At 43.3% G+C, this 27504-nt stretch overlaps 1 protein-coding gene across 11 annotated transcripts in view; it reads right to left on the reverse strand.

Moving 5' to 3' along the window:
* SUN1 (Sad1 and UNC84 domain containing 1) overlaps window positions 1-27504 on the reverse strand; it is a 44131-nt gene that overhangs the window by 14697 nt on the left and 1930 nt on the right. The window contains exons 1-10 of one of the 11 annotated variants that reach the window (XM_066609446.1): window positions 22985-23152; window positions 15051-15147; window positions 10358-10558; window positions 8161-8348; window positions 6601-6627; window positions 6311-6508; window positions 4533-4655; window positions 3286-3369; window positions 2545-2655; window positions 801-899 (exon numbers count right to left, since the gene is read on the reverse strand). In XM_066609446.1, the coding sequence (XP_066465543.1) occupies window positions 801-899; window positions 2545-2655; window positions 3286-3369; window positions 4533-4655; window positions 6311-6508; window positions 6601-6627; window positions 8161-8348; window positions 10358-10558; window positions 15051-15127 (1108 nt within the window). In that variant the 5' untranslated portion in view covers window positions 15128-15147; window positions 22985-23152. Of the gene's footprint in view, window positions 1-800; window positions 900-2544; window positions 2656-3285; window positions 3370-4532; window positions 4656-6310; window positions 6509-6600; window positions 6628-8160; window positions 8349-10357; window positions 10559-11181; window positions 11204-15050; window positions 15148-17755; window positions 17779-22910; window positions 23153-27504 lie in introns of those variants that run through there. The other 10 variants (XM_066609450.1, XM_066609445.1, XM_066609449.1 and 7 more) reach the window with 10 other exon arrangements.

Below are 27504 nucleotides of genomic sequence, written 5' to 3' on the forward strand. Positions count from 1 at the left end.
GATGAAAGAATCTGGTCCTCTCAAGCCATATAAGCGATATCATGCGGTTTGCTGATTAAACTCTTAGCAGAGCCAAATGAAACTAGATGTCCAAGCCAACGTTTTAGTACCAAGCAAGGAAGAGGAGGAAACAAGGTTATAATGACCGAAAACCCCAATGGCTACTTGAAGTGCAATACATTTCCTGGGGGGGGGGGGGGCATGCTCAGTAGGTTGAGCATTGGCTCCAGGTTTGATCCTTGACATCTGTAGGCAGGGCCAGGCAAGACCCCTCTCCGAAACAGCAGACAGTCCTGCCAGTCAGTTTCATGCTACCCTCCCCCATGTGGAAATGCCAGGCTACTCATACTCTAGGGAGGCAGGAACAAGTAGGGAACAGAATAATTGAAGCAGCAGAAAGTGACAGACGGGAAGAATGTGTAGATTGTAGCAACAGGGGAGGGCGTGACTGACTGGCACTGGGGAGTAGCCAAGCCTATATAATCTCTTGTTGTGACAAGAGTTGCAATGGACTTTTGGTTTATATAGCAGGAAACATTAAGACATCTGGGTTCTCCTGATCAGTTGACTCTCAATAAAGGGGTTCTGCCCACAAATTTTGGTCTTTCAGATTGAGGAGCTCTCCACCCTATCTCCGAAGCAGCCCTTATAGCACAATGAGCCCTGCAGATCCAACAGGCAGCCCCGAGGACCACAGTCCATGTTAATCAGACAATCATCACATCTACAGCAAGATGCCAATATGCTAGAAAAGGCACAAACTGTTCGCTAAAACAAGAGTAAAAAAAATGGCAAGTAACCTGGAGACACAACAGCCAGCCAAAGGAGTGAAAACACTTTCCTGGACACAAACCATCCAGCTGAACCCATCCTTTGCAATAGATGTAGCAAAAAATAACCTAGTGCAACACAGATGAACATAGACACAAAAAAACAAAAACCAGGGTTTGCAATTAAAACCAAAACACTTCAGTGAAGTCTAGACAAACACACACACACACACACACACACACACACACGTTTAGCAGAGAAAACAGGAACCAGTATTATAAAAAAAAAACCATTTGGTTGGACAGTTCAATCAGGCTCAACTGTCCCAAAGATTCATTAACATGTTTCTTAAGATCACAAGGTTGATTCTAAACAGGATATACCACTATACTGAAAGAATCGTACCATGAAGCAGAACAAAATTTATCTCCTTCAAGTAAATAATCATACTACAAACATGCAATTACTCATTAACAAAACTTATGGATGGTTAGTAGTAAGAATTTAAAGATTAATATTTTCAGCCAAAAGAGAGAGAACTACTGAGATGGAATAACGTGACAATTGAGTTGTCAAAGAATCTTGGGCGCACACCTAAGAACATAATGTGGTGGGTGAAAAGAAGTTATGTTCAGGCCATTTAGCTCACGTGATTTTGTTCTTATGTGACTTAGAAAGTAAATGAGGAGCCCTGGACACAAATGGGCTTTTAATCAAAGCATGCAAATTCATGGTTTTAGTGTTTAATAGGAAGCTCAGAATTCCCTTCGCTGAAGGGAATTTTCCCTTCATGGTCCATTTTCCAGCATGGTCCTACTGATTATATGACCAGCCATGCTTGTAAGAGGTTAGAGGTGTAACTCGACAATAACCATTCTGCAGAGTCTTCATAGCAACATCAATTTAAACTTTGCAGTACAGGTGTCCCCTGGAAACTGTAGGGGATGAGTTCCCCCTCCTCCCATGGATAACAGAAACTGTGGTTAAAAGGGAACCCAAATTTAGCTTTGCAAAGCACTCTGGTCTCTTCCTGGAAGCCTCTGGAGCCCTCTTCTGGGTTGCACTGGGCTAGCGACCCACTCTAAGCCTCAGAATGGTCTGCAGAGGTGACCAGAAGTGACTTCAAATCAGAAGTTGTGTTTGCAGCCCAGAAGTAGCTTCCAGAAGCTTCTGCAGGACCATTCTGAGGGCTGCTGGCCCGGTGTGACCCAGAAGAAGCATCTGGAGGCTCCAAGAAGTGACTGGAGAGCTTTGCAAAAACAGTTAAGAAAAAAAAAATTATGGGTATGGGGGACAGGACATGGACAACCGGATCCGCGAATATTGGGGAACACCTGTATTTGTTATTGATATGGACCTATACCTTTCTTTCATATAGCAGGTGCTACTCAAATAACGTTTGCATTACTTTTCATAACATGGATAAAAAGAAATAGGTTTCCATACTATTCTCATTTTTCACCTGCATTCATTCATTTTTAGCACTTCAGTTAGCTGCTATACTTTGATTTCCTAACGGTTCTGCGACATACGCAGGCCTATTTGGGGCAAGAGGAGTCCCTAGTGGGAGGAGTCAACCTACAATCTTAACAAGAAGTGAAATGTATTTGAGTCACTGTTCCTAGGAGGCCTTGACAATCAGTTCAATCTAATCTACTTTGCAAAGAAAGCTTTTAAAAAAAAGCAGGAAGAGCGATTAACAATGGAGAGACTGGAATGGAGGAGGGGGAAAAAAGAGAAATAAAACATGAACGCAAAATGGTGCAAATCAACCTGCATAAGAAAAGATGTGCCAAATGGTCCTCGCTACCCTTTTAGACCTTGAGGACTGCATGTGGGCTGCTGTGTGTGTTTCGAGATGCTGCTTCCCCTTACAGTCATCACCTGTTGGGTTGTGGTAAGAATCGGTTAATCATACAAGTTCACCAGGAAAATTGGCAAGAAACAAAACATGTGCCGGGTGACTCACAAAACATTTTCCAAATATTCCTCAAACCTGTGCAGAGTCGTGCATTCTGACAGGAGAGTCGGTGTGCTACTGGAGTACACACTATAGGGCGTGAGCAGCCCTCTTTCCCCAACATGTTTTTGCCTCTACATGCAGTGCAGGAGAGGCAAACAGAGTTCAAGTCCCATTACTCCCAGTGCAGTAAACCCCTGCTGCTTCTGGTACCCAGGTCAGCCATCCATGCTCTGGTCTGGGCAATACTTAAACCAAGCATCCCCAGGCTACTGCATCTGGAAAGGCAACTGTTAAAGCAGTAGGTCACGCAGAAGGATGTAGGAGGGGACCTAAGTAAGTAATCTGAGCCTTCTGCAAGTGTGAGAGACTGACAGCCCAATCCTATGCACATCTACTCAGAAGTCAGTCCTATTACAGTCAATGGGATTTACTCCCAGGTAAGTGTGGATAGGAATGCAGCCTGAATCAAAAGAACACACAATGCCTTTCAAGCCAATATGGAATACCTTGCAATATTCAGAATTTCTCCCAGAGGGTCAAGTGATACTTACATAACGATTCCCCATTCATGCCCAGGTGGCCATCTTCCCTGAGAAATTCTTTTACATTCATACTTCCGCAGTAATTTGAGCGAGCTGCAATACAAAGGGGGGAGGGGCAGAAATAGATTTTCACAAGTTGGAGAAAAAATTAAAAGATATAACCCAGAGGCCTCCTTTAGGCACAGAGATGCCACTGGTACATTCAGTGATCTTTTTTGTTGAGCAGAATTTCCCAGCCAGCATCACAATTTGCTTGAGAAGGTTCCTTTAATTACCAAAGCAGCTTACTAGGGAAAGAAGTGAAAAAAGTTCCACTGGGCTTTAATTTAGAACTATTCTCTCAGTGGTGCCCATATGACAAGAGAGTGCCCTATTTGCACTCTCTCATGCAAACAAAACACTCTATTTTGACATACAATCTAAGGCTCTCATAGCCAGTATTATTAGTGTTACAGTAAGGACTATTCAGTCTTAAGGGCCACAGTCTATGAATAATTTCATTTTCTAACAGTTCACCCATGATTTTGGTGGGCATTTTCAAAGGACAAGAGGTGAGAACCACCGACCATTCATCTTACTTCAGAGCATCTTTCAATAACAGTCCATGGATCTTCTACTTGTTTACTGTGTGTTCCATAAAGGACTATGTGCTTTCTTTTCACAACCCAGTTCTTTTCCTGTTCCAAATTCCTGGATCCCGGCCTTTCCCAGGGCTAGTAGCCAAGCATTGCTTGATGCTCAAAGTCTCCTCCTTAAGGATGTAGTGTGTGAAGTGACTTACAGCCAATTACAGTCAATGATTGCTGCTTTTTTAAGCTGGTGTGACCAAAGCAAGCATGTACATTGTTAAGCACACAATACAAACACCGAAGAAAGGAGCTTTAACAAGTGGAGATTAATATGGTTTATTTGTAATAGAAGTTAAATAGTCCAGTTTCATGATACAGCTTAAAGCATTCATTTAAAGACCAAACAAAACCACCGCAGCCACTCAGTTTCAGTTTCAGAACAGGAGGAACCCACACCAGTGCCTCATACCTGCGTAACGATGCTTCCAAGAGAAAAAGGAGGGGTATGGAACGCAAATGAATGCGAGAAAGAAATCAGCCAAATTATGAAGACACCACAAAGTTGTGAAGTGAAATAGATAAAGAGACACCCATGTAAAAGAGCACAGCCCTATTTTTTTGTTGTGCTCTGAAGCGTGTGACATGGTTAGAAAGAGGGGAAGAGAAGCTTAAAAAACCAAAAAGTACCTTTATGATCATAGCGCAGCTTTAACAAAATCATTTGAAAAAGCTGCACTAACAGGGATGTAAAAGACGTTGCGGTATACTTGGCCGCTCCCAGAATCTGACTCGTGTAGAAAGGGAAGCCCCCTATTAAAAGAGCAGTAGTAGAATGTCATTTCTCCCAAACTCCTTTGACTGATGCAGTGGAAATGCAAAGTTGGTCCAGCCAGGGGCAGAATGCTCATTCTTGCCACTGGGATGCGGAATTCAATGGGCCTAAACGTTACAGACACCTTCTCTCTCTCTCTCTCTAAAGAGTAACTTCTGGAGAAAGAAGAAACTTCATATTCTACAGCTCAAGGACAGGGAGACTAAGTGGGACACTTCTGAATGGTTCTGTCAAGTACCAGACCATGCAAGCACCAACCCTCACTACACAACGGGTAGTGTAATATTCCTTGCAATCCTGCTTTGTGGGAAAGGGTACTATTTCCTAGTCTCAAGATTGCCAGTCTACTAAGTAAAAGGCTCCACCAGGTGAGTTCATGCAAAGTCTTCCTTCTCCAACATTTAGATTCAGGCATGGGATGAATGAGTTCCTCTCACAGGAACATAAGAAGAGCCCTGCTGGATTAGGCCAAAGGGGGGGGGCACATCTAGTCCAGCTTCCTGTTTCTTACAGTGTCCCACCAGATACCCACACAAGACAACAAAAGACCTGCAACCTGTTGCTGCTCCCTTGCACCTGACATTCTGAATAGCCCACTTCTGAAACCAGGCTGTTGCATATACCCATCATGGTTTGTAACCTGTGACGGACTTTTCCTCCATCAATCTGTTCAATCCCCTTTTGCAGGCATCCAGGCCAGATGCCATCACCGCATCCTGCGGCAAGGAGTTCCACAGACTAATTACATACTGGGTAAAGAAATATTTTCTCCACTACGTCTTCTGTACAGTCTCAACACGTTCCTTTTGACCTCTTTGGGTTATACTAAAAGAGGTGGAGAAGCAGAGCTGCTCATAAATAGTGGTGCTCAAGGCATATACTGGCTGGAGTGCTTTATTCTGTAAAAACCCATTGTCATGGGAGAATACAGTTAGCCACAGTGAAGGGATGGACAGGAGTGAAAGGTTAATCAGTGTTCTGCATTTCTGAAGACAGACATGGTCATCCTGGAAAAGTAATTCTGAAGGCGGTGCATTTAGAAAAGTCAAAACTCTTCTCTCTCATTAAAAAAATTCCTGCTGAGTGCAAAGAACAGTATATATTGAAAGTTAAGGCAAAGGTTCTTCTTGGAACTCAGTGTTGGTGTTGACCTAAAATAATCTTGACTTGTATTTCGGATATTTATTTCGGATACTTCCTTGGGCCTTTTGCGAACAGGTGGGCATAAACGAACTGGTGCCTCCTGGCAAAATGCAGCCATGCAATGAGACATGACCATCAGAGATGGCCTTCCAGAGTGCCCTTCGGCTTCATGGGAGGAAACTGAACACCACTGTTCTCATTTGTTTCCTGCTCAATGAAGAGGCAGAAGGCGTGGTTAACGGGCAGTTTTGCTTACTCTCAATTAAAAACAATGTTTTGCTCTCCTAAAGAGGACTGTGGGCACACAGGTGCGTCTTTTGAGCCAGAAATGATCAAAGGTAAAATACCACAGGGGCATGGGAGCATAGCAATTATCCAAAGTTTAAGACAATGTTCTTAAGCCAGCACAATCCCATATACATTTGCTCATGCTCATGCTGTTCCTTGACAATGGCCACAGAAACACAAACACACACACAGCACTACTTACTGGACTTGTGTTTTTGGCTTCGATCCCTGGAATAAATTCTTGAGGCTGGCATGAGAGGAGCTGAGTATGCCGTGAGGACTTCCTTCCGCTCTGAAAGCATACTGCAGTCACTGCAAGTGTACCCATTGCTCAGTGCAGCCTGGTTCTCAGCTGTTGATATGTCACCATTGGCCTGAATCACTGTAGAGTCTCTACCTGCTGAATGGCAACAAACAACCTAACAAATCTAGTTCAACTGATTCAGGGTATGGTGGGAAAAAGCTAGAAGAATGAAAATCCTGTCCAGTTACCTTTGAGATCAGCATCATCATCAAGACCTACAAATAAAGACAGGTTTGGTTTGAGTTTTAGGTGTATGTATTCTAGGGAGCTAGTTAACTGCTATTCCAAAATGAATCAACCTCCTATTTCTAGCATGATAAACAAGCAGCGCAGTTGAGAATTTTACTACAGACAAGGGAGGTAATATACAATCCCTCCCCCCCCCCCAATTAAGGAAGATCATTCTTTTTATCTACCAAACAGGGATTCCTTTCCAGGCAGAAATGTAAAGCAACAAGATTTCCCATGTGACTATTGGGGAAGCTACATCACTGGAAACACAAGATGTTTCTGTTGCTTGGTTACCACTTTATGCGCTAACTGTAGCTTGAGACACAGTAGTAGTAACAAGACGAACTGTTAATGCCAAGATCAACACTCGAATACACTACTATAAGTTTACACAGGTCTCTTCGACTTGAGCCAAAAGGCCTCCTACAACTAGACTAATTAAGCAAGACATAGCCTACAACGACAAAGGCACCTTTCTCTGCTCACACAGGATCAAGATCTTCTCTGAGAGCAGTGCTGCTCTTGGGGTGTCCCATCGTGCACTCCTTAAACCAGAATAAGTGGAATTTGGCCTGAACAGGTCAGACCACGAGTCAGAAAAGGTGATCAGGAAGGAAAAGAGCCTTGCATGTGACACTCTTGATCTGCTTCCCCTGGGTTCCATAGTCCCAAATATGTTCTCGAAAAGGAACTTTCCATTCAGCACAGACCAGATTCTCAACATCACCCAAGAGGCGGCTTTGTCTCAAATCTGCTCTTGATGTCAATTTACAGTGACAAAGCAGCACCTTGTGCCAGTTGGAAGTTAATGAGCTTGTTCCACAATTCTAGCAATCTCTACATGCCTCTGTGAAGGAAACTGGATGTAAGCTGCTTTAAAAAACGTCTGTCCCTCTGTTCCCTCCCCTCTAATTTTTCAGACACCTGGCTGCTAAAAAATGCCCACCACTTTCTCAGTATTATAAAGCACTGCTTTATGTTGTTATATCAAGTAACAGGGTTGTAAAAAGCACCCTCTAATTTGTGACATTGAAGTTAACAATTTTCGGGCTGATAGGCTGCGGTCGAATAAAGCTGTTCTCACCTAACGTTTCACCTGGTAGGCATTTTCAAAGGAGAAACTATAGTAAGTAGCTCTTTAAACTACCCAGTATAACTGCTGTAACTGATGTTCTGATCTTAAAGTCCCAAGCACCTATTGATCTACCTCAGTTCTTAAAGTCCTGGATCCTCGTATTTTTGAGTGCTGGTAACAAAGAGTCATTTACACTCAACAGTATTTACACCCTCTAATTTCTTTGAAAAATATCTTCTTCTCAAGTGAGACTTAAAAAATCCCCAGAGTGCATTGCTATTGGGATCCTGGCCATATCACCTGACCACATTTGGTTTTGGCATAGGTTGTTCCATTTTATCCAGTATAGTGCTGCATGTTCTTTGCCCTACCTAGAACCACCACCACAGCTCTGTATAAATATTTCAAAATAATGGGCATGTTGTAGTACGTTCTTACTCACCCCAGAAGTGATCAACGGCTGTCTGCTCCTGTATTGATGACTCATCCAATATGGTGGACATGGATGCATCACTGGTGTGGCTACTGAAACTACTGTGGCTGAAGTAGGAAGAGCTAGGCACATTTTTCCTTGGGGTCCGTCGTACAGAGCTGGACTCACTGATTACAATTTTACGTTGTTTTGTAATTCTGAAAGGGGGGCAAAAAAACACAATCAACACCAAGGTATTAGTGCACAAAATTCGTCAATATAGGCATGTTACTAATTTGCACCAAGTTGCAACAAAATAGAAAGAGGGAGTCAGGACCAAGTAGGGAATCAGGAACTATTTCAGCACTTCTCCAACAGTTAAAAAAAAAAAAGTGATTTTCCCTTCTAAAAAAAATCTAGCTGCAGCCTTTAACACAAACATTATATTGTGACATAGGAAATAAAGGCTCAGTTCAGACTAGAGTTCTATCCTTAGTTTACTTATGTTGAGAGGTGTTTGTTTCCAGTGAGTAAGACTGGATTACAGCACAAGTCTTACTGAGCACAATGGGTTTACTTTCAAGTAAGGTCAATAACACCTCTAGTTATGACTAAGTCCCAGTGAAACCAGCTGGGATCTCCACAAATGTTTCTGTACACACACACACACACACACACACACACACACACACACACACACACCCTGTTTTTACCTTGTACCTTAAATATATTGAATTATAAATGTAAACAGGTATTATTTGTAATAATCCAGCATTGTGGAAGGATTAAGAACACGACCCAAAAAAGGCAGGGCTATGCAAAATAGAGGCCAACCAATGGCAACAGCAATTAAAAAGGACAAAGTTGGCATAACTTGCTTGCTATAACGATAATGAAAGAATGCTAAATTGGCATCATTTACCTAAATGAGACACTGCAGCCCCCTCCCAAAGGCACCACAGAGTGACAGGTATGAAAGCCGGATACAACACGGCCTGGAATTTCCAGTTACCGAGGTGCTGATGCACCTGAACGGGCAGGGAATTTACCAGTCAATCGCTTGCCAAAGAATCACTCCCTGCTGGCTGCAATTAGCAAATCTGAAAATAAGGCCCCCTGCCAGATGGCTCTCTCTGCCCCTAAGACCCCCAGGGTGCTTTTCTTTTAAAAGACAGCAGAGAGCACCAAACAAGCTGCTTACATTAATGCTGCACAGCCTGACAGATGCAACAGGAGGGCAGAATTCCTTAGGAAGCCAGCAAGGCAAAGAACTGCCTCCGCCACCTCCCCGGGCCTCCTTAAGCTTCAATTCTGCCCCCCCCACAGTGGCCACAGAAACAGCAACTGCCTTGTGAGGAAGAGGGAAGATGTTGTGATTTCATATCTTCTGCATCGCACATGTATTTTTCTAAGTGCGTGTTGACTTGGGGAGGTGTCTCTTCAGAGAAATGGTGGGATCAAATCTCCCAAAAACAGAAATCAAGTTGTTCAGAAGGGGAAACTGCGCCAAGCACAGCTTGTTGCACAGAGAGGAGGCAAAGCCGCACTCACCGACCTTCCCCCTTTCTACGCAGCTATTATAGGAGCTCTTTTACACCTGAACAGCCCAGTGTGACACTTCTAGACTGACGTAAGAGGAAAATATACCTAACCTCCTGTAGTGCTTGCCAGTGGATTAATGGAACGGTACAGCAGTAACTAAGCCGCCTCAAAGAGAACGCCTTTTCAGTGGCACAACAGAGCAGGTGCTGATTGCTTAATGGCTGGGAGAAGGAACTCTCCGCTTGCCTGACAAAGCCCCATTAAGGCAGACAGGCCTCAGTGGGATTTGCAACATGTTGGGGCCCACAAATTAATGCCCCCTGGAAATGGTTCTATTCGGAGTCAGGCCCCCTGCTGTTAGCTGGAACACACACAAGATGGAAGTCTGTTTCTTGCGATGACCCTAAACTGACTGTGTCACTGGAGATTTTCCATGTAGAGGCTGGATCGCCACTTGTCAGGGATGCTGCCACAGTTGCCTGCGCTGAGCAGGAGACTGACTAGATGACCTCAAGGGTCCCTTCCGACATGCTATCGTTCCAAGTTGTATGGAAAGTTTATTGGAGGGCGACTAGTGGCCACCACCTTCTCAATGCTACACTGAGAAATCATACCATGTGCTCGCCAATGAGGTACTTAACCTTAAATAACTCAAGTGGAAGTATCTAGCAAGACAAACACTTACTTAGGTGACTGATCCACGAAAGCCTTCCCAGCATAGGAGGCGCTGCTACTGCTGAGGACATTCTCGCTGCAGGTATCCTTTGCCGCACCATACGCCGTTGCTGACAGACGTAAGCTGCGCCTGGACATCCTTGGAGAGTCAAACACTGGATCCAATCTGTGTTCAGTCTCAAAATCCAGAGCAGCTGATGAGTAGCTTGAACTGCATGCAACCAAAGAGACGGGGAAACTTGTTTTGTGTATCTGCTGCAGGGTGCCACGGTCTGTGTCCTGACAAGCGTGAGGACAAGCATGTTGAATTGGTCTTGTGGAGACTGCGCTGGTGGCCATTTCATTTCTGGATCTAGTCCACATGTCAGTTTTAAAGTCTTTGTCATGTGGCACCTGTGCATTTTAAGGACTGCCTCTCTCTGTACAAGCCCCCCCCCCCGCTCAGATCTGAGGGGATCAGAAGAGTGGCAGGTAGAGCAAGGTCTTTTCTGATATGGCCCTGAAGTTTTGCAACAAGCTCCCAAGAGGGTCTCAGCAGCGCACACCTGTATTAACCTCCAGGAGGAAGCACAAGCCTTGCGTGTTTCTGTGAGCATCTTAGACATGAGCTGTGGCAACAAAATGAACCATTTTAATCACTTGCTGTTCTGTGGGACTGTTATGCTGCTTAATAACCCCTTTTCCCATTTTAATTCACAACTCATACTGCTTTTAATTGGTTTTTGGACCTGTATCAAAAAGGCTGGAGAGACAGGGAGATATCAGTGTTTCGAATCACAGTGCTGTGTAAAAGGAATGCTTGGCTAACATGAAAACGAAAAACACGTTGCTTACCTGCAACTAGGTGCCTGTTCAGGTGCTCCTTTGTACCCTGATAGAGTTTTAGAATCCATTCTTTGAGGCAGTCCACCCCACCCCTCACCCCCCACAAAGGGAGGGGAAAGTGCCAGCTCCCAAAGTCTAGAGTTTGCTTGGTTGCTATGCTCAGGCACGGATTTCGTTAGCGCGACTGCATGGCGACCCCTGGCACTATTAAACCAACCAACAAGGACATGGAACACACACTAAGGCTGGAATCTGCATTTCTGACTACGAGAAAGGATGTCCTGGGCATTGACTGATAGGAAGGAAGTAAACAAAAATAACACTTCTTCAAAGTTCTGTAAGTGAAAATATTACTGTGTGGAACACGCTTACGGTTCCATTTCAGTCCCAGTTTTTAACACAAAACAAACAAACAAAACCCAATAATCTGAACAATTTTGTGTTTCTATCGCCAGGAAACTAAACAGTGCTGTTTCAAAACTGAATACATAAATTGTTGTATAACTGGGAAGATACACCTAACCTCTGTTTTCACTGCTGTTGACAACACCTCCCCAAGCAGGAGGAGGGGCTGGTGAGAAGCCCATATTGCTTGCTAAGCCAATTCAAGGTCAGCAGCAGCCTTGCTGAAGGATGAGGTTAAAGCTGGAGGCAGCCACCTCACAGAACCTGGGTAGAAGGCTACCTGGGAGCCCCACCTACCCCAACCTTGAATTCCAGTGTAATTAAAACACAAAGCTCAGTCACCCAATTGAAACACTATTAACGTCTTAGTCATCTGAAAACTATCTAGGATTTTGGAGCGTACCCAAATGAACATGGAGTAACTTACTGGCTAAACTGATGTCCAAACCCACAGACCTAGTTCTCACTCAAGAGATAAATGGCTCCCTGCACAAAGAAATTAAAAGTTCCAACTAGTCTTCTCCTCAACAGGCCAATATTCTGCAGGCAAAACCTTTTTTTTTTTAAAAAAGGAGGTACATTCAATGGTATGAGCCTTCCCACCTACCGTCCAAACGCTGGCTTATCACTTCAGCAAGATGTAGGCCATGCAAAGCAGTCCAAATTGCATTGCACCTCGTCTCTGCTGGACCAGAGATGTCACGGTGCATGAAGGGCACCTCTCCAGCAACTCAAGATGTTGCCTTGTCAAACATGGATTTTAATACCTTGGGCAAACGCCTCTCTTCTCTATCCAGCTACTGTTGACATTTGCCACTACGCAGCTGTCTGCGCATTCTCCTTCTGCCAAGCGTGGTTACAGACACACCATTCAAAATGAAGTACCAGGAGCTGAGGACAGCTGCTGGGAGTCCCAATTGGTGCCCGCTTGGCAAACACAACCATTTCACTAACACTGCAGCATTACAGGGGCTGCTTACAAGTGCAGATTGTTTTGTGAGCACTGCAGAATCGGGCCTCATGTCTAGTGCCCTTGGTGCTTTCCAAAACCTAACAGTGCAAGATAAACAACCTTTAGGCCCACCTATCCACACATGCCCTGGTAGTCATTTGTGGCACACAGCTTGAAAGAAAAGGGCCAACTCTCTTCCAGTTTATAAGATCTTACTGCTTGGTCACCTGGATACAATTTTTACTGACCACAAGTGAGAAAAAAAGCACTTACTGTATTTGCAAGCCTGATAATACATTTTCCAAAACTGATCACTTTATTAAGAGCAGGAGGAAGCCTTCCTCAGGGCCAGAGAGGCACATGATTTCCAGGTAGTAAGACTGTTGGAGAACAGGATTACTCCAATTTTAGAAGCACCACAAACTGTGCATGAAAATCATGATTTGTGACCATTCAGCAGCACTCAAACTTGACCTGCTACTCTTTTCATCCAGCTGCAAGCAAACTGGAGAATCACTGACAAGGTTATTCTCTTAAGTGTTTCTTTCCCCTGCTAAGTGTTGCAGGACCAGACACAGAGGTAGCACAAAAATCAAAGGTGGGACACCACAGATAACATTAGCCTGGGCCAACTGCTGCTGTACGTTTTGTGAGGGCTCTTAGTTGAAACTTCACTTAATCAATTATTTGCTTCACTCACACAAATTTAATCAACTATTTTGGAGGAAAACACAATCCTGCTTTTAGCCAATGCATGTTGTGGCTGGAGCCACAATCTTAGAAGAGGCATTCAGTATTGCATACAAGAGAAGGGGGAAAGCCTCATCTAAAATTACCCTTGCCTCCTGCTACTTGCATATGTGCACTAAATGCTGTCACCCTAATTTTTGCACATGTAGTAGGCAAAATGGAAAAGGACACACCAGCATATTCTTTATTCAGTGAAACCTGTTACATATAGCAGGGTACATATGTACGTGCATCTGAGTGGAAAGATGCAGAAGTAATGGGAATTGCCATTCCCATGTGTAACAAACACCTCCCCTGACACACATGTGGGCCCGCATGTACAATAACATTTAGTATTGGACCCCAAAGGTTTGAGCTCCAAGTGGTGCCTGTATTGTAGATGAAAGCTTGTGTAGGCTATCTAGCTACAGTGGCCGTGTTTCACCATGGTTTTCAGACATGGGAACAAGTCTTGGAGAACGAGAAGAATTAAGGCTTCCAAGCTCAGTTTGAACTGGACCACAGTTTTCCATTATATTTGAACTTGGGTAACTACGGCTTAGTCAGTGAAGTCGAAACTGAAAATGGATTGTGTTAGTCCAAAAGGAATATGGAAGCTTTCACTTTCCTTCTTTTTTGCAGGGAGGAGAGAAAAGGGACAAGCACACAGACCTGCCCATCTCTATAGAAGAAAAAGTTGCTTTGCTATTATGCCTGAACTGGGCCAGTTCCCCCCCCCCCATTCAAATATGCTTCAAGGAACTGCACTCCTTTACTGGAACGTACAAGTAAGCGAGATCACCCACAAACATTCTCTCTTGGCACTTCAAACAGATGGCCAAGGCTCATTCTTTGGTCTTAAGGCCATGTATACAACATAAATTGGTTCAAGTACACACTTAAGTTGTTTTAATTTTTGCTAACAATTAGCAAAAACTGCTTCCTAATCCTTTGCTCGTCCGTGCAGCCACTCTGCAAGGTCAGCTGCTAATGACTCAAGGTGGAGAAGTAGCAACTGGACACGGCTACTTGGCAATTCTGTATAAGGCTCACATTTGAACAAAGGTGTAACTGAGGCTGGTCCACTGCTCCATCCAACTGGATGACTTGCCATAAAACATGCGTATTCATGGAGGAAAATATAGAAAGTCATCTCTGACAACCTGCCTGGGGTTAGTATATGAAAAAAAAACCTCCACATGGTTTCCCTGCCACTTGCTACATAATTAGTCTTTGCCATAACTCAGAAACTGCATTTAGAGGTTTCGCAAGCCATCAACTGTATACAGTGAGCCAAATTCTCCACAATATAATAAGGTCCTTATTGAACCCAGCAATAAAACTGCACTTGTAGGCAATGGTAAAATTAATCATTCCTTCTCACTTAGAAAACTGTTATACCAAGCAAAAGAACAAGAAAAGCTCTGTACACAACCTTCATCTTGAAAAAAAAAACCCACTTTTTTGTGTACACATAAGCATCTGTACACAACCTTCATCTTGAAAAAAACCCCACTTACAAACCAAAACAATGGTATCTAGGTGTGGTTCTGGAACCCTTTATTTACAGCAACTGACAAATCCTGAGTCACAGGTCTTAATGATTCATTCCTGTTGGTTTAGAATCCACAGTTAAAAAGAAACAAAAAGGCCGCTATGTTCATCGAGTGATTGGAGATAAGGAAGACTTCTCAACTCCACAGGTTTCTAAGTTTAAACACTTACCACAATCATCAACAGAGATGCGATTTTACAGCAAAGCAACTGCTCTGTGAGGAAAAACGGTGCTCACCTGAGTGCATATGTATAGCCAGTGTTCTCTGGCGTACAATGGGGAGGGGTATACGTGTGAAGGCGTGAAAAATCCATGTTCACCGTTTCAAATCATACTGTAAAAAGGTGAAAACACAGAACTGTCACGGGTCAGAAGACAGAGAAGGAAGAGCCCCTTGCTTGGTCCAGCCTGTGCCCTGCAAAGCATAGCAAGCGATGTTTGGCAGCGGAGGAAAGACAGACTGGTATCAGCAGCAGAGTGCATTCTGAAGGCGCCTGCTGGTGTTAGATATCCCTTATCAAAAGTCGCGTGAACTTCAACACTTCCTCTGGGGGGAGAATCGAATCGTAAAACTTTCTAGCACCCTGTGCTTGCTCCATATCAAGTTCTCTGAAACTGGGCATGACTAAGGCCAAATCCTGCCTCTCACACAACACTATTGCTAAACTGCACTGAAATACTATGAGGAATTTTCCGTACTTGGGGCAGTACAGAATTTCTTTAAAAAGGACTCCAGTAATTCATCCAGGTATCAAAATGAACCAGTACGTTGGCAAAGAGCAAACGGGTTTTAGGCAAGGACAAATTGTTTTCTTTTCAAAGTTTCACTTTGGGACACTGACAAGGAGGGGAGGAGAATTTGGCTCAGGTTAGTGTTTTTAAGAGGAGAGTACCATTTTGCTGGAATCAGTTCAATTAATTGCTTGGAAGAGAGCAAAGCTGCTGTGCGTACGCCCCAAATGAGTCACTGATCTCGTCCTAGACCAGTACTCCTGGAACATGCTTTTTGGAGCAGGATTTTGAGGGACCCAGTTTGAAAGATTTGGGCTGAGGTCTGAACATCTGCATAGCGAGTTTTGCCTACCAAGAAACACACGCTGTGTTTCTCCAACAGCATTCTCAATACCCACATCACAAACTGTGTTTGTAAATCAGTTTACTGAAATAAAACTGAATGGGCCATTGGCTAAAAGAATCCAGTACTACCACAGAATGGAAGCAAATGCCAAAACGCGAAGCAGAGCCACACACAGGAAGATTTAATGCTGCTGCTGCATGCCAAGAACTGGAGTCTGCCCACCTCACAAAAACTGCAACATGAAGAAATGCTGTTTCACAACCACACAAAACCACCAAGCTACAAGCTGCAAAGACAGATATTCTGGAGGCTCCCTGGAAGGGGGGGAAAGCATGCCTTCAAGGTTGACAAGATCAAATTTAGCCTGTTTCTTAAAGATAGCATCAGGCACCTCCCTTTCCAATCTGTGTTGTTGAATGTGTCATGATGCTAGTCACATTTCTAGCATCACATCTAGCTCCTTAGACTTCACTAGAGGCTGAAATCTAAGGAGCTAGAGTAGAAAGCTTGCCACGCTTCTACATTGCAACACATTCAAGAGAAAGGTACTCACCTTCCCCATTCCAATATTCTCAGGTCTCTCTCTGAATTTTCAATTTAAAAAGTTAGCATTTTTAAAAGGTAGTTGTGGAGACCCACAAAAGCCAACACAGGCAAGATTCTAAAACAGTGCTCACCAGGAAACCAACCTGCCCCAAACTGCCAGCACTTTTAATTACAATATATGGAGGCTGAACATGTATTACTCTTTGGCCCATCACCAGAAATTACCTGATGACTACAGACAGAATAAATTTAGGCCACTTCCTAGGACAATTGCTGCCCTATGCTTGGTGTACAAGTCTGGCAACTTGAAGGATCTCAGCAGCAAACCACTCACAAATGGTAGCAGTAAACTACCTAACTTCACATTTGTCCTGCCTTCTACTAGAACTCCATACACAGTTCAAAGTGTTGATTTTTACACCAGTGGAGCTCTAAACCACTTGAATGCTAAACTGTCTTAAGACAAAGGTTCTGACACTTGCCATGGTGAACCTTCACAAGAAAACAAGGATGGGGCTTCCCTCATAGTGATAAAGAAATAACCACAGCAGATTTTTGCAACTGGTGGTGCTCACTCTCGCATTCACATGAACAAAGGTTGGAAACAAGGAGAGGACGATCAAGGTTGTGTGGAGTCCTCTAAGTCTACAGACTAAACATGAAGAAACCACAGTTTCTTACAGATAAGGAGCAGGAAATCTCATTGTGCATAAAGGGAAAGAGAGAAGTTCACTAGTCCAAACAAGATTCAACATATTAGAAGTCAATCTAAGCCAAAGTTTGCTGTTAATGTGATAGGAAGACAAGCTATTCAGATAGTGTCAGGTTTGCAAATCAGGCCTCAAAGTGTTTTGATTTGTCCTGTATCAACATGGGCTACAGTAGTCATCAGGAAAAAACACATTGTGACTACTTGTTTTTTTTAATTTGGCCTCAAAGGCAAAGCTGTTTGTTGGGAAGTGTTTACAATGTTTCTGAAGTAAGAACCTAACACAAAAAGGGAATGTCCCATTTGCTCTTTCCAACACTGACAGTGCAGACTGTGGCCCAAACATATACAATAACTTGGGACACATAAGTACATTGTAGCCTCCAAGTTCACACAGCCCAATTGTTTGGGGACACAAGTTTCCAAATGTAGCCTGAGTAGAAAGGCAGTGCTTCTGTCAGGTAGCTCAAGGCAGACACAGCACATGTAATCTGTCCAGGCAACAAGGCCCTGAGCATAGAACTTAATGACTACACAATTTGCTACAAAACCAAGGGGGAGGATGTTGCTGATCAGAAACACCCCAACCCCTGAGCAGTCTATACTCACAAGGAGGACGGAGCAGAAAAGCTGGATAACCCGTTTCCAAAAGAGTTGTGGGATTGTGTACTGGAGGCCAACGACTCTGCAGCCAGTTTTAAACAAACTTGTGCAACCTTCACATCCTGTACTGTGAACAAGAATTTTAGGGGGGAGGAAAGAGTTCATTGGAGTCAGGCTTTCCTTGTTTCTGCAGAAATGTGCCTCCTAAATATTTAGAGCATGCACACTGAGAGTTAAACAGGCTGCACTTGCTTTACCAAGATACCCTCTCTCTATATTGTTTCTGTTGGTTGCTACAACTGCCATCCCACCACAAAGAAGAATAAAGTGTTTTCTTTTCCCTGGTTATAGCACCTTTCAATTTCTTACAGCTGAAGCTATCCAAACATGTTTTTTTAGAAAGAATCTTTCAAAATAAGAAGTCCCTGCATTTCCACTAACAAATCTATTTAGGGGAGAAAAAAATAACTAGGACCTTTTAAAAGAATCAAAGAGAACAGAGGGCCTACCGCCCTGGAACTACACCTAGGTCACAAGCCGTACTTCCTGATGCCCTAACTGGTTTGACAACAAGTACCACACCTGGGCTAGTGTTGCATCTGGAGTCACACAGTTATTACTAAGGGTCTATCTTCAAGTTATGAAGTTTTGAATTATGCAAGTTAGACCTTTTCTTTTAATAAGCAACTGGGGGTTGTTGTAATAAAATGACTCAAAGCAACAATAGGAGGGTGAAAATAGGGGTGTGTTAGCCCTTAACGGCCATGGTGGTTCTAATCCTTATCATGCAACCCCTCTGAGTGCCACTCACAGTTTTAAAAAAGTGTAAACTCTAAAAAAAAAAAAAAAAGACCACAAATAGCAAGTGAGTGGGGTCATAATTGTTGCTTCTAACAACTGCAGATTTGGAAACCAAACTATGGTTAGTGATACCTACCATTACACCAATTAAAATACAACACTAAACCATGGTTAATGGTAGCCAGAAAAGAAAAGGGGAAATGAAAGGGGGGAGGATGTGAGCCCACAGGGTGCTTCCAACTGCCAGACTGGCTTGGTGATGATACCTGGACTGATGTATTTACTTACATAGTGCTGCAAAGCAGGGCACTGAATAAACAGCCTAGCAATGCTAGAAACTGTCAGTACCCTGGTTTTGTCTGCTGTTTCCCCTTGGGCCCAAACACAGACTAAGAGCCACCGTTACTTAGCAAGCAGCATTGCATCAACAAATCTAATTTTGACCTGGCTGCTCAACAGCTGTCGTCACCCGCCTGAATCCCCACACATGAAACATTAAACTACACAGGAAGGATTTTTTAATAGGCACAAACAGGAGCTGTGATGGAGGCCTACTCAAACTGGGCAGCATAACTATTTGCATGCAGCCTTCTCTATCCCGGCCAGAGGCAAACTGTTTAATCACTAGAATTCTTTTCTCATACTGAAGCTTTTGGCCAGATCCCAAGAACCAAATCTAAATATATTTTGCTTCTTTTTTGGGACTATTGCAGCCCCACTGCAACAACAGCTACAACAATCAAGGTTGTTGGAAACTCCCACCAGCAGCTACTTCTACCTGCATCCTGAAAAGGGCATATTCTCAGGAGAATATTGCCAGAAAAGAAAAAAGAGAAAGAGCGCTTATGCTTGGAATATGTTGCTAGCTGAAAGTCAATGAGTCAAAGAGAACATTTAAACCTAAGTTACTAGGAGACAGCATTAAAAGCAGCATCTAGCTGGGGAAAAGGAAGCTGCAGGATCTCCAACTCAAAATGCTTAACTCAAGCCTGCCCAATTTGCCTTCCCCAGTTGGAACGTACAGCACACCAGACTTGTGTCCTGGTTGTTTGCTAAAACTTGGCTTTCTGGTCCACTGCAAGCTGCAAATGGGGAAAGTTATCAAGGACAGGGTGAAAGGCAACTGTTTAAGTGGTGGTTCTCTTATATACTCATCCCAGCCTAGCATCTTTTCCAGGAGCTACTTACTGATGTGTGGCTTCTGTTTTGGATAAGATTCTGGAGCGCTTTAAGAAAAGAAACCATTTTTAATGTGTTTTGTTGTGTAAACCACTTCTGTGAACTTGTTAAGTATACTTAAGTATACTTGTTAAGTAGTATATAAATATTTTAAATATATAAATTAAATCAACACACACTTAGATGTGATCTATAGGTGTTTTGCCACATATGATCCAGAGTCTACAGCTTTGCCAGGCTGGAGTTAGTCTGAAACATGCTTACTTCAAAATTTTCCTGCTCTCTTTCACTCCCCACAATAACTTTCTTGGTCCACTCCTTCTCTGGTCTTTGAAATCCTGTGAATCCCCTGATAACTGGGTAAGAGGCATTTTTTTTCAAGTGGGTGTCCTCTTTTTAGCAGGGGAAGAGTAACTGGCCCGCCTCACCCCAGCAGTGTCTTTTCTAGTGGTTGTCTGCTGCTGTTCTTTTGCATCTTTTTAGATTGTGAGCCCTTTTGGGACAGGGAGCCTTTAGGTATTTGATTTTCTCTGTAAATTGCTTTGTGAACTTTTTTGTTCAGAAGTGGTATATAAATACTGTTAATAATAATATATTAATGTAACTGTATTGCAAAAGATAAGAAAGCTGAACAAAACCTAGGCTAAACTTCGCATGAAAACACTGGTCCACTCTCAAGACAACCGGTTTGTGTTAGTCTATATGCAAATCCCACTCTTAACCCATTTCTGCCCAGCCCACAAGTGTACACATTTGATCCCTGTTGTGTATTTGCAACTTTGGGCAGAAATGACTTAATCAAGACCAGGATTTTGAAATCTGAGATATGCAGTAGAAGACCGGAAGGAAGGTTTGGCCTTGAAAGGGGGCACATCAAGTCCAACATACTAGAAATAATTTCTTGAAACTGAAACACTGCACAGAGTATAAAAAGGCAGTCATGATCCGGTCAATAGGATTTAGGCAGGCTAAGCGCATACGAAAAAATATGAATAAACCTTACATGGGGTGGGGAGGCACGATGTCTTCTTGTTTCTGAGCACTTCAAATGTGTCACACAAGGATGTGCAGTTACTTAAATTTTTGCGAGTGATGCAAAAGAGAATAAATGGCTAAATTCTTTTGGAGCTTTATTAGGCACTCTTAAAGTAAAGCCCTAAAACTAGTTTCCAACAGATTAGTAAGTGTCCAAATTACTATAAATTTAACATTTCTAATATGCTTTAGACTCACTTGGCTATCAACATGAACTGGGCATTTCCTCACCCAGCTTGAAAACTTAAATTTGTACATGCTCCTATCACTGGAAAAATCTGAGGAGTCATTTTTACATCTCGAAGTTAAAATTCAGAACTTCTCCTAGGAGAGAGGCTGGCAACCCAGGGCGGAGAAAGACCAGCCATCCGTGGGAAGGAATGTTGGGCTGTGGGAGCTTCTGTTGAATCAGCCCTGAATGGGGTGTGTGCACACACGTGGGCAAAAGTACTGCAGTGGCAGCCACAAATACTAAATTGAAAGCAGGGCACATTGCACAGACAGAACGGGCAGGCGTAGGAGTTTCCCTTTCATGTGTTACCCTGAGTGTACAGGGAAAAGTCTAAGCTGAGAACACTGTCAAGTGGACCCTGTATCCTTCTCCATGTTAGTAATATTGTTGACATCACAGAGGTCAGCAGCTCAAACAAAGAATAGCCTTCAGATGGCCTCAAGCTTTCACTTTGCTTTTGCACAGTTCTAGGAGTTAAACAGATAAATTTGGTAGTTTCTGTCTTTATTAAACATGTTCACGTACCTCTTTCCAAAACCAAAAAAAGTTCACAAAAGTGAGTTTACATAGTAATACTCTTATGTCCCTCAGCAGATCCGAGTGGGGGAATGGGAGTTGTCAGAAGTATGGAATATGAATGTTCATCATGCTTTAAACAGAGATAGTAGCGACATGAGTTCCAGGGACAACTCTGTGCTTTCCAAAGCTATCGCTGCTCATTCAGAACCATGGACATCCTTTCCTTGGAATTCCCTCACATTCACAGGTTGGGGGTAAAGAATGTGAACCTGCACATCTGTCTGTGGAACCAGAACAGGGTCCAAAGACTAAATTACAGTTCAGTGTTTTTTTAAATAAAGGAAGCAGGTGGCACTGGGGCACATCCAATGTCCACAGAAAGCTGGCATTACATCTGTGTGTGATACCACCACAACACATCATACAGTGATATGCTAGTTGAGTTGTAATGATATGGAAGGTAAAAAAAAAAAAAAAAGGCCTTGTGTCCAGAATTTAAAGGGACAATATTACAGATCAGTCATTTGGGGGGGGGGGGGGCCTTGAGCAGTGGTTTAAAATGGAAGGACTTGATATTCCAAAGCACTTTCAAAGCTGTCTGGGTACTTTTAAGCTGTAATATTCAAAATATGTTCATTCCAAATCACTCCTCCAAACAAACTGAACTGTGAACTCTCCATCCTTCACAGCAACACGTTAAAATGTGGTTGTCCCAGGTAGTAACAGTTCACAACTTAAAACTCAAAAAGGCTTTACTGCTGCTCCTTCAGCTTACTACCAATTTTTTTTCTTAAATCCCTTACAGCTCACTCCAAAAAGCATGCAGCTTGTCTTCTTAGACAGGGAACATCTAACACTTGCAGTGTCTTTCACTCCCACAGCCAAATTTACACAGTTTAAACAGGCTGAACAGCAAAGAGCTTCAAGCAAGCAACAAGATAAAATACAACATTTACTGCAAAAGGCATCACATTTTCTTGGACGGAGAGGCACACCGGCTAGGGCAAGCTTTAACTAAAGGCCACTTAGAAGACTAGGGCTGTCATTAAAAAAAAAAAATCACAACATTTCAATGTTTTTAAGTTTAATTTGAATTTCAAAAAGACAGAAAATTAGCTATTACAATGCAGGTAAAAGGATGCAGAGTTTATATGAACCCTGCAGAGCTGATGCAAGCTTCTGTTTAAAAATGACTAGTTTCACTTTGCAGGCTGGGAGCCCAGCAAGATGCAGGGATCTAAAAATTCACCTGAACTTGTTCGGTGCATCAAATCAAACCAAACCAGGCTCCCTCCCCATTTACTAAAAAGGCAAAATCTCCACCCAAGGCTCTCTAAGGGTGCAACAGACAAGCAGCAAGTTAACTCTTTCCCCGAGCGCAGCTAAACCACAAACCGGAGTTGTCCAGGTGAAGCTTCAGATCTCTTACACACACACAGTTGCTGGGAAGACAGCAGCAAGAGGTGCACCTTCAGACTGGAGCCTTTGCCAAATTCAGCATCATCCACCCGGCATGGAAGGAAGGGAGGGAGACTCCTTCAGCTCAGCATCAAGCCTCAAGGCCAGGCAATCTCCAGCCCAATAATTCAGGAGAAGTTTGAGACTTGACAGCACATTATTCCTATTCCACACTGCAGAATCCCAAAATGGCTTCCCAACCTCAACAAAGCCTGAAGGATCAAACTAAGCCAGCCTCTTAAAGCTCCCACTGTCAGTCAAAGGCAGCGTTTGAATCCATTGGACAAAGCGGCTTCAGCCAGCCCACCAGATTTAACCCCTTGGCTTCCTTCGAGGATAGAATGCTGGAAACCTTTTCCCAGCATTTTATTTATAGTGGTGGGTTTCCATGGCACTTTTAACTCTCACCTCTTAATTAGCTCTTTAGCAAGGACGAGCTCTGCCTATGGCAGGATTCTCCCTCACCTCAAAATGCATGCTTTGGTTCTGCTATTAGGCAACATGCAAGTCTCACCTTTCACAACATGCTTTCGTTTAGTACAAGAAAAATGGATCAGACTCCTCTCTGCTTTTCAGAATGCAAACTGGCCCCCCACTTCTCAGACCTGGGAACTGGAGCTCTACTGACCCCTCTGCCACAAAGGCAGGGTTATGCTTTTAACAAGAGAGGGGAATGTGGAGGAACCCAAACAATAAACAATGCTCATGTAAAGAAATCATATCCATGCAAATGATCTGCACAATTCATTTCAACATATGCAAAAGTGAATCAGGGCCATTCTTCTGATACTTCTGGACAACTTAAGCTATTTCTACCCAACACTGCATATATGCAACAGGGACCAAATATGTACGCCTATAGGCCAGGCACAGATGGGTTAATATTTAAAGCTTTACCTATTTCAGCAAGATAGGGCTTGGGCAAAGTATTGATCTGTTCCATCTCCCCACAATCCTGGAACTCCTGAAAATTGGCAAGCCCAGTTCATCCTCCTCACCAGGCCCTGGGTCTGGACCAGACTGTTTCTATTTCCTTGCTGGCATTGGTCAGTTTTCCAGTGCTGGAGCCTGCAGCTTCCCCTTTGTGGCTCTCAGGCAGTCACCTGCTGCCCAACCACCCAAATGGTTTTGTTCTTTGCTTACTCCTGTTGCTGTCCTCTTTAATTCAACACAAGGCTCTGAAAACCAGACTATACAGCCTCTGAGGCAGAGAAGGAAAAAGTCTCCCCCAACAGAAAACTGAGAGAGGCAACTTAACTCATAGTTAATATAAAAGCAGCCTTGCTGGATCAGGCCAAATGTCCAGCTTCCTGTATCTCACATGGCCCACCAGATGCCTCAGGAGCACACAAGACAACAAGATCCCTGCATCCTGTTGCCACTCCATTGCCAGCACCTCATACCCTCAACTTGGACATAGGGACACATGACACCCTCACAGCTTGCTTTAAACTCCAAGTGGGATGGAATCTGGGGAGACAAAAGGCCTAGAGAAGACAGATCTCCCCTTCATGGATCAATATATAAACGGGGCACAAGATCTACCCTATTGCACTGACATGCTGTTGCACTCACTAAGAAGCCGGAGAGAGGTGTGGCTGCCCCCTGACAAAGTACAATGCACCCAGCATGACACCTGCCTCATACCTCTGGACTGCTTTGGTTTTCAAAGTGTTCTTCCACGGAGGAATCCACTGCATATCAACCAATCTGCAGAAGAACACCTGCATATCTGCCACATGATACATGTTCACTGCACAGAATTCTGGAAGGTGTCTAAGGAAATACATTTTTCAGGCGGGGTCTGCATCAGCCTGTGTGAACTGACAGATGCCCTAGAACAGTGTTTCTCAAACTGTTGGTCGGGACCCACTAGGTGAGTCATGAGCCAATTTCAGGTGGGACCCCAATCATTTCAATATTTTATTTTTACTATAGTAGATGCTACTATGGTATGCAATTGCATTTGATGATATGTTACAGACCTATATTTTTAACAGGCTATTGTGTACATGGTTCTAACAATGATAGTAAATGGGACTTCTTCCTGGGTAACTGTGGGTAGGATTGCAGTCTAGGATTGTTAAATTTTCCTGTTTGATGAAGTCACTTTTGGTCAGGATATCACCTTTCAGTGGGGCCCGACAGATTCTCATTCTAAAAAGTGGGTCCTGGAGCTAAAAATTTGATAACCATTGCCCTAGAAAATCCCCATCAGAAAGAACCCTGTAGATGCACCATCTTACAGGGAGATCAATAGTCATGGGGAAAGCAATATTTAGAGCCGCCAGAGACCAAAGAGCAAGGCAGGAAGGTAGTCTTCATTATTAAGTGAGAAGACTGTACAACAATGTGCTTTTTAAAAAACTATTTGCCCTTGCAAAAACTATGTTGGGAATGTATTTTTCCAAGAGTAATTCTGTTGTCTTTTGCAAGGCAAGGCAGCACTGTGTAGTGTTGGCTGTGGTCTGGGACTGCAGTATCCCAATGTATTGGGGATGTGGGTCTGTGGTCTATAGTTCTGCTATAACTACATATTCAAACTCTGTCTGGGTACATTCTGCTTGTTTCTGAAATCACCTCAAAACCTTTCGTGTACCATTTATTTTCCATTTCTTAATGTCAATGTTACACAATGTGCTGCCAACAGCATTACCTCTTTGGCCTGGGCTGCAACATGGCTCACTCAAACACTTCAGAAGCATGTAAGCAGACCAATGCCACAAGGAAAGACAAGGGAGAAGACACGTCTTTCAAAAATTTGAAGGCGACCAATGCTACTGGTGCATGGTTCAAAAGTGTGCCAGACCCAAGACTTTGTACAGATTTAATCAGTCGTCTACCAAGAGCATTATAATTCCAGCAGCAACTCAGGGGAAAAAAAAAAACCTAGGAGTAAATAGAGTCATCACCATATGGCTCCTGGCATTTATACAACCTGTTGTCAAATTCTCTGTTACTGGCAAAAAGTACATCACCAGGGTCCAGCATGATGCCAACCCAAAACAGTTGCACAAAGTTTCCAGAAGGGCATCTTTCATTTCACAATCTCTCAGCCCGGGTGCAGCCGACAGCTTTGTTTGCCAGCTGTCGGCTGCCCAGAGACCACTCTAAATGAAGACGCCACGGACAGCAGAGCCACCGTTTGTTGCTCTTTTGTGGGTAGGGCATTCATCTGCCAGGCAGACAGGAGGTACCAGCTGCTGCTGTTCAAATCAGAACTTCATTAAACCCCCGTGAGCCTGGATTATCCTTGGTGGGCTAACTGTGTCACAATCTCTTGTGAGGGGGGGTGTCTGTATATTATGCACTCAGGTTTTCTGATGCTTTGCTATACTTCATAGGAAAGATCTGCATAACATAGTTATGCATAAATGCGGTGCTTTCCAACTGTCTTCACTAGACAAGACCATTGTCAAAAATACATCTCTGACAGAGACAAGCCCCTCTTCCATTCTTTGGTTGAACCACATTGTTATTTCTCAAACCCCAATCACTGGGATCCAATTCTTTCAGGAATTAGTGAAATGAGGATGCTCCCTAACAGAAGGGGGGGAGCTTCCACTATCTCAGACAACATTCATATTTGTTTATTAGATGTAACCAGTTTCATCACAAAAACTGAAGACAGGTAACAGAATACAGCATTAGCTTTTCTACCACACTGCTGAGAACTCAAAACCAGTTTGAATTAAAGTGCCTTGAGCCACTTTCAGAATACACATGGGTTTGGGCTTTGCCAGATCTCAAGGCAAAGAAAATTTCAACGTTGACAAGAACCTGAAAATGCTTTTTTTGTGGGCCTCACCTGGTACACAGATGGTGTGCTTAAAGACAGTGCAGGGCTTCACGGGTCATTACCTTGAACTGAATATTAATTTATGCAAGCTTACATCCTATCTTAACCAACAGAGTACATAAGCATATTATTCAACAATCAACTAAAAATAGCCCCACCCACCAAAATGCTGTTCAAGACAGAATTCAGACATCATGATTTTCATGCACAAGAAGGACTTCTGTGTAGGAAAACTGTGGACAGATTGACATGTCCAAGAATCAGACAAGCTTCTGCTACACTGAACATTCAGCCAAGCATGGCTCATCCATATATATGTGGCACATTTATATATGTTACAACTATCACTACAGGCCATCACATCAGTGAAAGCTTTCATGCATTTTCTTACACAGAAGTACTGTGGGAAGAAAAACTGGCATGCCTGACAAAGCCAAATCCAGTAAGACACCTGTAATTTCACATCTATGTTGAAGAGTAAATTTCAGCATAAGGAGCTTCTCTCACTCCTGCAGCTCTGTATCACAGCATACTGCACCTGCCGGAATTTCTTATCCTACACAATGATTAAGGATAAAAAATCTCAGCTGCAAGTATCAGGCCACCCTCAGGTTCATCTCTGTTTGCCCTGAAAGGTTTAACTGTATGCACAGACAAGAACATTCACCTTAGAGATCTGATGAAAAATATGGACTCTCATGCCAGGCTGACAAAGTCATGCCTTTGGTCCTT

The sequence above is a fragment of the Tiliqua scincoides genome, chromosome 13 (assembly GCF_035046505.1).
Source record: "Tiliqua scincoides isolate rTilSci1 chromosome 13, rTilSci1.hap2, whole genome shotgun sequence".
NCBI classification, from domain to species: domain Eukaryota; kingdom Metazoa; phylum Chordata; class Lepidosauria; order Squamata; family Scincidae; genus Tiliqua; species Tiliqua scincoides.